This window comes from Dipodomys merriami, unplaced genomic scaffold (genome assembly GCF_024711535.1).
Source record: "Dipodomys merriami isolate MVZ:Mamm:240054 unplaced genomic scaffold, mDipMer1.0.p SCAF_81, whole genome shotgun sequence".
Taxonomy (NCBI): Eukaryota; Metazoa; Chordata; class Mammalia; order Rodentia; family Heteromyidae; genus Dipodomys; species Dipodomys merriami.
In genome coordinates this window covers 3,585,286-3,597,734 of record NW_027206413.1, presented here as the reverse complement: position 1 = coordinate 3,597,734, position 12,449 = coordinate 3,585,286, and the positions used below count along the sequence as shown (strand labels likewise).

The following is a 12,449-nucleotide window of genomic DNA, read 5'->3' as shown; positions in this document are numbered from 1 at the left end:
TACAATTTGAGCCATATCTCCAACTCTTTATTGCTTTAGTTAATATCCAGATAAGGTCTCACATACTCGTCTTGGCCTGGCCTTGGGGTGACCCTGACCCTCCTACCTTTCTACAGCTTTCTACATGTCTGGAATCACAGCGATCAACCTTTCTGCCCTACTTGCCCGCTGAGCTAGTGGGTCACTATCTCAAGGCCTGACTGGACTCGGGTATCAGTCTTTCTATTGCCCCTCCATATAGTTAGGATTACCAGGAATTATTTCATTTAATAAGCTTACTGGGAGCTGGGAAGGTGGCTCAGTGGTAGAGCGCTTGCCTTGCATGCATGAGGCCCTGGGTTCGCTTCCCCAGCACCACAGAAGCAAAAAGATAAAAGCCGGAAGTGGTGCTGTAGCTCAAGTGGTACAGCACTAGCCTTGAGCTGAAGAGCTGAGGGACAGCGCCCAGGCCCAGAGTTCAGGGCCCATGACTGGACCCCCCCCCCAAAAAAAGCTTACTGGCTTATTTTTCCTCTCAGTTTCTTCTACTTCTGGAACTTTCATCATGTAAATATTTGTTCCCTAACCCCTGTAGACTATTGTCACAAATTTTCATTCTTTTCTCATTTTCTTTTTTTTTCCCCTCTGACTAAATCATTTTGAAGGATCTCTCTCGAAGTTCACAAATAATTTCTTCTGCTTGGTCTGGCCTGTTGTTGAAACTCTCTAGTGCGTATTTTACTTTATTGATTGACTATCACAGTGCTAGTATTTCTGGTGAATTTCTAGCTTAAGCCATGAATTATTTTTCTGCCTCATCGTATTGCCTACTTCGACTCTCTTATGTCTCATTGAATTTCCTTAAGACCATAACTTTGAGTTCCTTTTCAGGCAATTTGTAAATTCTGATGTCCTGTCCTGGGGGTCAGCTCCTAGACAATGATTTTGTTCTTTTAGCAGTGTCCTGTTCCCTTAGCTTTGTGTGTTTCTTGTGTCCTTGCATGGATCTCTATGCATCAGGTGATACAGTCCCCTCTTCCAAACCTCACAAGTAGCCTTGTAAAGGATCTCTTCGGCCTTCCGTCTGGCCCGGTGGGCCACGGGCTGTGCATGCAGCTTCCTCAGCCTGAGTGGTCTGTGTGAGTGATGACTCCAGCTCCGCTCCCTCCAGGCCCCCAGTTCCACATTCTTGAAGTTGCCGTGCAGTCTGGTCTCTCCTCTTTAAGTCTGATAGCATCACTATAACCTGTGAGACCTGAGATGCCGGTTCACTCTTGAAGGTGTGAATGCATGCACTTCTCCTTCTTAACTGGGATCTGCTGTTCTGTAGCACCTCCCAGAAGCTGGCACTCATGGGTCACACACAGCACATGCCTGGTGTGGCTGTAGGAAAGATGGCAGGGCCGCAGTCTGCCGCATACGACTGCAGTTTGGTCACCGGAATCGATAGAGTAGCTCAGGCTCTGGAGGGGTGAGGTGTCCCTGAGCCACGACTCTGGGTCACAATCACGAGGAAGTGGGATGGCTGGTACGCAGGATCTTTGAGGAGAGCTTCCGCCATGGCAAAGAACCAGGAATGGCACGATGCTGCTGGGGCTTGGGGCTTGGGGGATGAGGATGGGGGGGGGTGGGCAAGCAGCCTGCACTACAGGGGGTCAGAACAGCTCTGGACAGATAGGACACTCACCAACTGTTGCCAGGAAGGCAGGGTGGCAGAGCACAGCTCTGGCTGATTCCCTGGACCAGGAAGGGCTGCCTCTGCATGCTTTCATGGGCCAGCAGGGCCTCTGGTCACCACTGCAGTGCTGAGTCTAGAACTTCTCAAATGTGCCGGCGGCTTGGCGCCCACAGGGAGACAGGTCCTGGTCACACAGGGCAGGGAGGCAGCCGCTCCAGAAGTTCAAGGCTCTGGATCCCCACAGATGGGTTACCACATCACCTCAGTTCTCAAGGGGAGAGCGAGAAGCAGCTTTGCTTCAGGACGGGAATATAGGAAGGCCATGGCTGCTCACCCCTGGTGTGGGATGCACTCTGGTGGTACCTTTGGTTTCAAAATGGCGCAGCCCAGACTCTAGGGGTGGGAGGAAGGCAATCACAGTTACCTCTGGGATAACACACTGTGTAGACTCTGGGTGCTCCCTCGGGCAGGCTCAGAACCTGTAACAACCGCATGTCTCCAGTATAGAAGACTAGATGGTAAGTAACGTGTTGAGATCTTTTACCTTTCACTTCCTGCTTCTGAGCTGATCCCAACTAGGGAGACGAAGTGGTAGAGGTAAGCCATTTCCATCCGTGCTGTGGCCTCATGGGTACATGTGGCTTCTCTCTTGTCATCCAGGTGTGTGTGTGTGTGTGTGTGTGTGTGTGTGTGTGTGTGTGTGTGTGTGTGTGTGTGTGTGTGTGTGTGTGTGTGTGTGTGATGTGCACATGGACACACAAAGTGACACACTTTGTCAGTGGCAAAGCTCCACTTCTGGCTCTTCAGTGGTTAACTGGAGATAAGCATCTCATGGACTTTCACACCTGTATCCAGTGCTGAGTCTTCAGAGTAGCTGGATTACTGCCCTGAGCTGCCAGTGCAGTGGCCCTCTTAGTTATTTTGATTGAAATGTAACTGTTTGTTATTTTGGCTTTTAAGGGATTGTGCTAAGGCTTGTTGTTGGCTAATTGCCTGATGTCTTCTTCGGTTTTTATTACAGCAATTGAAAATACAGTTTTTCTATTTAGTATGAAACACTGATAATACTTATTCAAATATTCATTTTATTTTCTTTAAAGCACTAAACTCTTCTTCTTCTTCTTTCTTTTGGTACCAGTCTTGAGCCTTGCCCCGAGGGCCTGAGTACTAGCTGTTTTTGAGCTTTTTCGCTTCAAGCTAGCTCTCTACCCATTTGAGACACACCACTACTTCTGGCTTTTTTGTGGTTCATTGGAGATAAGTGTCTCATGGACTTTCCTGCTTGAGTTAGCTTTGAATTGCTGTGCTCAGATCTGAGCCTCCTGAGTAGCTAGGATTGCAGGTGTGAGCCGAGTACCCAGCAAAGCAGTACACTCTGAATTTGAGCTTCTAATCGCTTACTTTGATTTTCCTTGTGTTAATTCCAGAAATACTATGCAGAAACTGTTTTGCTATTTTTTTTTTAGCATGATGGTACTTCTAAATTGGTGGTATTTATATCCTAAAACCTGCGGGAATAGCAATACAGAGTAATTGTTCAAGGTCATGAAGTTTCAAAGTTAAAGTTCTAGTAGAAAATGCTGCTTCTTTATCTTGGATGACAGCATTGAGACGTCAAAACTGAAAGGGTTAGCTGGTATCGGTGGCTCTGGCCTAGCTACGCAGGAGGGCTGAGATCTGAAGACTAAAGTTTGAAGTCAGTGAGAGAGGAAAGTCTTTTAGTCTCATCTGGAAAAGTCTGGAAGTGAACTGCTACCCCTCCCATCTGTAATCACCTTTATAATAACAATAAAAAAGAAAAGAAAAACAAAGGCTGGAATTAGAGCCGTGACTCAAGTGGTAGAGTGCTAGCCTTGAGTTCAAGCCCCAGTACCAACATATATAAATACATAAATCAAAAATGTGAAAGATGCAAGGATTTTTATATTATCATATTTTAGGTCTCAAATGCAATAATATATTATTATATTGTGTTATATATAGTAATGATATGATATAGTATGACAGTAAATGTTTTGCATTAACACGCAAGAGAGAGAATAAAGGTGATAGGCTAATTCCTGACCAATCAAATCTGTGGGAGGAGGAGGCATTCTCCATTTTGATGGTGTGAACCTAGATAATATTGATTAACCAATGAGATAATGTGATTCCTTTCTTATTTTCTGGATAAGGTTCTTTATGGTAGTATAGTAGACATTAGTCCATGGTAAGGGAATAAGGGAAGAGGATGAGATTCTGTATTTCCCCACCCGCTTGAATTGTGGCTAACCGGCAGGAAATACTAACCCCGTCAGCATATTGCCCTGGTCTGCCTCGGGATGAAAGTATGAACTTCTATTCCCAGCCCAGCCCAAGCACTAGGATGAATTCTGACAACCGCACTATTTTCTTTGCAGATTTTTCTTTTTGACACTGTGTGTGTATATGTGTGTGTGTGTGTGTGTGTGTGTGTGTGTGTGTGTGCTCTAATGCACAACTATAGTCTTCACCATGCACAGAAATGGCTGGAAAGGGGTTGTTTAAAACCTTCCTCCAACACATCAACCATCTGACTTCCTCTGCCCTGTGGAGCTGGGCCTCTGTGGCACCTGGCCTGCCACGATGAGCCAATGCTACAGGTGGGGAGAGGACAACTCTGCAGGGTCTCTGTGGTGCTGCCGCGGCGTTCGCATGGCGCCGAGGAGGGAGGAGCCATGCACTGGGCTTCTCTCTGCTTTGGAAACACAAAGGGTCGTTTTTGTTTTTTTTTGTTTTTCCTGTTACTGCTAAATTTTGGATCTGATTATGATTTTGGTTGAGAATAATGTGTAATCTCCAATGAAGAATATATTTAAAAAGGTTAATTTCTTTCCAGAACGGTATTAATCAGATACTAGTCTATGAATAGATTTTGGCTTCTATCTGTTTTGTTTTTTTCTTAAGCTATCCACTTGCAGAACCATTTGTTTTCGGTATTGGTCAGGGTCTTTGCATAAAATCACTGGCATTTCAAATTGGGAATTTGAGAATTGATGAAGAGAGAGAACATTTACAAAGGCGTGAGAAGGACATAGAGAACGTTCCGGGGTGAAGTAGTGCGTGGGTAGGTGACAGGAGGGAACCTCCCACCTGGGCCTAGAGGTGGGAGCGTCGTGGCTGCACGGCTGAGGGTTGGTCTCCGGTAGAAGAGTTCATGCCTCGCGAGTGTGAAGTCCTGAGTTCACACCCCAGTCCTGGGACGTGGAAGAGGGCAGCTGTTGGTGAACTGTTCTCATCGCCGTACTGTGACATCACCAGACAGATTGTACGAAGAAAGAATTTAGCTTTTTAACAATAGTTACTTACTCCGGAACCATTTTTTTGCCTAGTCTATCACTTCTTTACTGATTTTAGTTTCCTTTTAGTATAAATGTCTCTTCGTAGGTATATATGGCATGCACACACACACACACACACTTTTAAAGTATACTATTACATTGTCCTGTTTATTACTTTTCCATTACTTAGTAATACCATCTACCATGTTTAACTTTTTTAAAAAATGAATGATGTATATATTACTATTTTATTGAAGTTCTTCCTTAAAAATGCTAATTTTTAATGCAAGGTTTTCACATCTAGCTGAAAGAAGTCCATGGTTTTCTAGTCACATTTTAAGTCTTACAGTTTTTCAGTTTTCCTACCTACTCCTATACAGCTAGGAAGACTGGAGTGGCTCCCACCTATTCCTATGCGGCTAGAATGGCGAGTGGCTGGCTTTGTTGAGATGGGTCTTGTTAACTGTTGGATCAGACCGGCCTTGGGGCAGGTTTCTCCAGCGGGGTCTATAGGCTCCTTTAACATTTGTGACTGCACAGCTCAGCTCTGTCACAGCAGGAACAATGTTGTTCACTAGCTCTCCAGAACGTATTCATCTTCCCTAACTGAAACCTGATGCCCAGGGATTGGTCACTCCTCGTTTTTCACTGGCCTTCAATCACTGTAATTCCATAACTCTGTGGCTTTCTGTATAAGGGGAATCACTTGGTATTTAATTTGTTGTGGCTGGCATTTTACATAGCATGATGTCTTCAAGTTTTCTCCTTGCTCTTTGTCTACTGCAAATTTTCTAACTTTTTAAAAGCGATTGTTCAGTTATGTGGAGTTGCCCTCTTTCGTACATTCACTTACTTGTTCAAGGACATTTAGGAGTTTTCTATATTTTCTTTGTCATGAACAATTCTAAAGTAGCCCAGGAATGCTAGCGTTGCTTGAGGCTTGTTGTTTTACATAATGTCTCAAAGTGGCATTTGTAGATTTTGTGGGAGAACTGTAGTTATTTTTACATTTTTGGAGCAATATCCATCATGTTTCTCATTTGGCATTTCAAGCAACGGCACGTAATAGAATTGCTCCACATCCTCACCAACACTTTCCCTTACATAGTCATATAGTCATATATAGTCCTTATATAGCCATCCAGAGAACCGTGAGCTTTCATTTGGAGTTTAATTTACATTTCCCTGATGATGCTGTTTACTACGTTATATCTTCTCTGGAGAAATGTCTATACAGGTCTTTTAGCTATGTATAATTTTATGCCTGCACCATACTATTTGGGTTTCTGTAGCTTGGCAATGTATTTTAAAATTGAGAAGAATAATGTTTGCCATTTGTTATTTTGGGGTAATTTGTAAATTATAGAATTATTTCTACTATTCTTACAAAAATATTACTGGAGGTCAGGTCCTGGTGGCTCACACCTGTAATCCAAGTTACTCAGGAGGCTGAGATCTAAGGATCTTGGTTCAAAGCCACCCCAGGCAGGAAAATCCATGAGACATTTATCTTCAACTGACTACCAAAAAAAAAAAGCCAGAAATTGAGGTGTGGCTCAAGTGTAGCATGCTAACTTTGAGCGTTCATACGTGCACACGCGTGCGTGCACACACGCACACACACACACACACACAAAGAAACAACAACAAGAACAACAACAACAACAAATAACAGGGACACTGACTAGTCCCTGAGTCCCTAGTCCCAGGACCAACACACACACAGAGCTATGCATCATTGGAATTTCAAAAGGAATAAAACATTAAATAGGGGAACATTTTGGATTGTGAAGATATTTTTTAACAATATTAACTTTTCCAATCTGAGATATCTTTCCATTTATCATTTCATGGAAAGAAATGTCATTCCATTTCTATCATCAGCTTCCCAACCAAAATAAAATTTTATTGAATTTTACTTAGTAAAAGAAGCAAATTTAAGGTAAAAGACAACAGAAGTTTGAAACACAATTAAAGGAACATTGAAAGTTTTGAAAGAAACCAAATAGTGCTAAAAGAAACAAAATAGATCCTGAATTCTGGTGGCTCACGTCCGTTATCCTAGCTACTCAGGAGGCTGAGATCTGAGGATGGAGGTTCAAAGCCAGCCCAGGGAAGGAAAGTCCATGAGATTCTTATTCTGATAATCAAAAAACAAAAAGTAGTAGAGCTTACCACAAATGGTAGAACTACATCGTTATGACAAAAAGTTAAGGGACAGTGCCTAGGTCCTGAATGCAAGCCCCAATAACCAGCACACTCTCCAAAGGAACAAACTGGAGTTCACATGTGTGTATGTGGGTGTTTCTGTGTATACAGACAGTGGTCTCCTTGATCCATGCGGGACATATTCCAAGACTCCCAGTAGATGTCCAAGGCTACAGACAGTACTGAACTCTAGCCTATACTTTCCTACACAAAGTTTCCTATGTAAAATTTCAGTTTATGATTTACATAAAGTAAGACAATGATAGAACAATTGTAAAACATATTACAATGAAACTGCCAGCATCTTGGGCTTTGGGCCATTTGTAAAGAACACAAGGTTTTAATGAGTTCCGAGCAATCTATCTGGTAACTGGGACAGCTGCTAAGTGCTAGCTGGGTGTGTTAGACAGAGGGGACCCTCATCTCACTGGGTTCAATGCTGAACGTTTTTCCTATCTCTACTTATTTCCTAACCTCTTCAGTGCTTGATTTCCTAAATTTTTTTGTAGTCATTTTTTATTAGCTCTGTGAAGATTGTGTCCTTAAAAATGTTTGCTTTTTAAGAAAGCTTTCTCCTGATTAAATAGCCCTTGGCCCAAAATGTACACGGCTTCTTTTTTTTTTTTTTCAAAAATATTTATGCACATGGTATCTGCTTAAGACAAGCCCTAGGCGTTGGAGTGTGTCTTTAGCCTTAGAACACTGCCTAATACCCACAAGGCCTAGTTTAGAAACTAGTACCACCCACCCACCCACCAAACACACACATAAATACCCGGGCCTGTTATACTCTCCCAAATTCAATGTGCTATTAACTTAGAAGTGTATGAACTTGATGGACACGCATGTTATTCATATACTAAAGAGAAGAGATGGTAAATAACGGAAAGTGTCCTTCCCTGTAAGATTCAGGCCCAAAGCCCTGGTAATTAGTCAAACAGTATAAAATATCTGAAGAACTTCAGGGCTATCCAAGCGCTGAGTCCTGAACTGTCATGCTAGCAACTTGGTAGACGCTTCCATTTGAATACGCTGTGGAGAGGGTGTCTTCTGCCGTGTGGAGAAGACAACTTGGGACCTGGGTTAAGAAGTGATGCCTCTTTAGCCTCTAGTCACAACCCGGCCACTAGGCCTGTGTGGCACAGAGAAAAATGTCACTGTGGCCCATTTAGTATCTAATAGGTTTGGCTGAACCATTTCGCAGGAAGTGACCTCCTCCTGGATCTCACAGGGAACAGGGAGCAGGGGACAGGAAGTGACCTCCTCCTGGATCTCACAGGGAACAGGGGACAGGAAATGACCTCCTCCTGGATCTCACAGGGGACAGGAAGTGACCTCCTCCTGGATCTCACAGGGAACAGGGAGCAAGGGACAGGACGTGACCTCCTCCTGGATGTCACAGGGAACAGGGGACAGGAAGTGACCTCCTCCTGGATGTCACAGGGAGCAGGGGACAGGAAGTGACATTCTCCTGGATCTCACAGGGAGCAGGGGACAGGAAGTGACCTTCTCCTGGATCTCACAGGGAGCAGGGGACAGGAAGTGACCTCCTCCTGGATCTCACAGGAAATGGGGACAGGAAGTGACCTCCTCCTGGATCTCACAGGGAGCAGGGGACAGGAAGTGACCTCCTCCTGGATCTCACAGGGAACAGGGGACAGGAAGTTACCTCCTCCTGGATCTCACAGGGAGCAGGGGACAGGAAGTGACCTCCTCCTGGATCTCACAGGGAGCAGGGGAAAGGAAGTGACCTCCTGGATGTCACAGGGAACAGGGGACAGGACGTGACCTCCTGGATGTCACAGGGAGCAGGGGACAGGAAGTGACCTCCTGGATCTCACAGGGAGCAGGGGACAGGAAGTGACCTCCTGGATCTCACAGGAAGCAGGGGACAGGAAGTGACCTCCTGGATGTCACAGGGAGCAGGGGACAGGAAGTGACCTCCTGGATCTCACAGGGAGCAGGGGACAGGAAGTGACCTCCTGGATGTCACAGGGAACGGGGGACAGGAAGTGACCTCCTGGATGTCACAGGGAACGGGGGACAGGATGTGACCTCCTGGATGTCACAGGGAGCAGGGGACAGGAAGTGACCTCCTGGATGTCACAGGGAACGGGGGACAGGAAGTGACCTCCTGGATGTCACAGGGAACGGGGGACAGGACGTGACCTCCTGCTGGATCTCACAGGGAAGAGAGTGGGAGGTAGAGGGAGGCAGGTACAGGGGAATCGGCCCCGGGGGCGGCCCGGGCGCGACCGTCCAGTTACAAAGCACACCGCAGGCCTTGTGGAGCATTGCTTCTGCTGCATTTTCTTTATTGCAGGTCGCAGGGTGTCTGGGGAGCGACGCCGTGCGACCCGTGGGAGGTCAGTCGTGCCGGTCCCAGGGGCCTGGTTACGGCTCCGAGAACCCCTGGGCTCGGGGACCGCGCACCCCCCTCCCCTCCCAGCTCCCGTCTGGGGTGGGGCGGCGCGGGGCGGAGGGGGGGGGTCGGGTCGTGGTCAGGGCCTCTCGGCCGGCGCGTTACGGGAGGTCGGTCATGTACCTGGCCCCGATCAGCATCACCATGCTGGTCACGATGAAGAAGCCCAGGGGCAGGCTGCAGAAGACGCTGGAGTCCCCCTCGCCCGCGGCGTGGGTGGTGACCCAGCCGATGGACTTCATGACCGCCTTCTTCCACGTGGCGTAGCGGCAGCGGCTCTCCTCGGCGTTGATCTGCGGCTCGAAGCGCTCGGTGGGCACGCTGTCCGCGTCGCGGTCCTCCAGCCGCCACACGCCGACGCCCTCGGCCGCGCCCGCCGCCATGGCGGCGCCCAGGGCCGTGGTCTCGGGCATGCAGGGCCGCACCACGGGGATGCACAGGATGTCGGCCTGCAGCTGCATCAGCACCTTGTTGCTCGTCATGCCGCCGTCCACCTGCAGGTGGCTGAGCGGGATGCCGCAGTCGCGGTTCATGGCGTCCAGGATCTCGCGCGTCTGGAAGCACACGGCCTCCAGCGCGGCGAAGGCCAGGTGGCACTTGTTGGTGAACTGGGTGAGGCCGCAGATGATGCCGCGGGCGCTCGGGTCCCAGTAGGGCGCGTACAGGCCCGAGAAGGCCGGCACGAAGTAGCAGTCGTACGAGGTGCCCGCGTCCCGGGCCAGCTTCTCGATGTCGCCCACCTCCTTGATGATGCCCAGGTTGTCCCGCAGCCAGCTGACCACGGCGCCCGCGATGGCCACCGAGCCCTCCAGCGCGTAGTTGGCCGGCTGGTCGCGGCCCAGCTTGTAGGCCACGGTGGTGAGCAGGCCGTGCTCCGACGCCACGCACTTGCGGCCCGTGTTGCACAGCAGGAAGCAGCCCGTGCCGTACGTGTTCTTGGCCTGGCCGTCCCGGAAGCACATCTGGCCCACCAGCGCCGCCGACTGGTCGCCCAGGCAGCCCGACAGCGGCACGCCCTCCAGCGGCCCGGTCTTCACCAGGCCGTAGATCTCCGAGGAGCTGCGCACGTGCGGCAGGATGTCCATGGGGATGCCGAAGAAGTCACAGAGCTCGGGGTCCCACTGCAGCGAGTGGATGTTGAAGATCATGGTGCGGCTGGCGTTGGTCACGTCGGTGCAGTGCACGCCGCCGCGCACGCCGCCCGTCAGGCTCCAGATGAGCCACGAGTCCACCGTGCCGAACAGCGCCCGCTTCTCCTCCACCGCCTTCTGCACGCGCAGCGCGTTGTCCAGCAGCCAGCGCAGCTTCACCGCGCTGAAGTAGGTGCTGAGCGGCAGCCCCGTCTTGGCCTTGACGAAGTTGTTGTTGGCCGGGATCTCCTTGCTCAGCGCCTCCACCGTGGACTGCGTGCGCAGGTCCAGCCACACCAGCGCGTTGGACAGCGGCTCGCCCGTCACCTTGTCCCACACCACCGTCGTCTCCCGCTGGTTGGTCACGCCCAGCGCCTTGATGCGCGACACGTCCACGTTGAGCTGGCCCAGCTTCTCGCACGTCTTCTCGATGCACTCGCACACCGACCGCAGGATCTCCTCGGGGTCCTGCTCCACCCATCCCTCCTTGGGGTACTGCAGCTTGACCTCCACCTGATGGTGGCTGATGACCTCGGCCGTCTTGGAATTGAACACCAGGAAACGGGTGGAGCTGGTGCCCTGGTCCACCGCCCCCACCAACGGCTCCACCACCGAGTTGGCGGCTGCCATCGATCCGGCTTCAAGGGCCCCCGGCGGGTGAGCTCTGCCGTTGCCCCGGGTGACCCCGCGTGCGTGCGTGCGCCCGTGCGCGCGTGCGTGTGCGCCTGCGCACGTGGCCGGCGGGGGTGGGGGGTGGGTGGGAAGGAGGCCCGGGCCCCGCACCTCCGCCTGCAGGTGCGCGCGTGTACACACACATCTTACGCTTCTTCCGGCCACGAGCAAACTGACTAGAACCTTCTCCTAGCCCTCCCTTCCTCCGGCTCTCTCTCTCCACTCACTACATGGACTTCTGCTTCCTAGCTTGCTCTGCTATTGAAATTCACGTGCAGACTCTGCCAGCTCTGTGTCTACACCCCGGGCTCGACTTCACGCTCACCACCTCTGTGGTTTTACCCACATCAACCTGGCCCCATGCCACCACTGTCTCCTGAGCCATCCAACACCGTCCCCAGGCTGCAGCCGCCCCTTACAGTTCTCCTGGCTGCAGCCGCCCCTTGCATTTCTCCTGGCTACAGCTAACCCTTGCATTTCTCTGTCTTTTGACAAGCCTATACTCAATCAGGAGGTAGGAAGCTTTCCTTAAAAATGAAAATAGGACCATGGCCCCGCCCAGCTGTAAATCCTTCAGTTGCTTTCCATCTCCACATCTGCACATCAAAGGGTCCTAACCAATCATGTTTCTGGTCACACCCATTTCATTGCTTCCTTCTAGAAGCTCACTCCTTTTTAGATACCTTGGTCATCTTGTGGTTCCTGGTCACTGAGTCCTGGTCCTCCTTAGGTAGCTGCCTTTGCTGGTCTTGCGTTTTACAGCTTCTTCTCCCCAAACCCAGTGTCTTCTCTCTTCCTTAAATGTTGAGCTTAACCATCTCCTGTCAAGAAACTCACTGCCCGTCTGGTCTGACTTGAGCTCTCCACATTTCCACCACTGTGACTCCTTATCCAGCTTTGTTTTTCTTCAAAGAAAAGAATATTTTTATTTTATCCTTCCACCCCTCCAATGCGAGCTCTTGAGAGTTTCTGGACCCACTGTGTTTTCCGTGCCGATGTAGCTCAGGGTCTAGACAGTGTCTGCAGCCTGATGGGTGCGCAACCCAAACACTTGTTTTCTG

The 12,449-nt window shown here is 49.5% G+C and overlaps 1 protein-coding gene across 1 annotated transcript; it reads right to left on the bottom strand.

The window, feature by feature from the left end:
• Positions 1 to 9,458: 9,458 nt before the first annotated feature.
• LOC138819722 (glycerol kinase-like) lies at positions 9,459 to 11,389 on the bottom strand. Its single transcript, XM_070011268.1, has one exon. The coding sequence runs from the start codon at positions 11,344 to 11,346 to the stop codon at positions 9,688 to 9,690; it is 1,659 nt and encodes a 552-aa protein (XP_069867369.1). The 5' UTR covers positions 11,347 to 11,389; the 3' UTR covers positions 9,459 to 9,687.
• Positions 11,390 to 12,449: the final 1,060 nt, after the last annotated feature.

Bases quoted from the DNA above. Each gene is read 5' to 3' on its own strand.
- LOC138819722 (XM_070011268.1), bottom strand. From the start codon at position 11,346: ATGGCAGCCGCCAACTCGGTGGTGGAGCCGTTGGTGGGGGCGGTGGAC.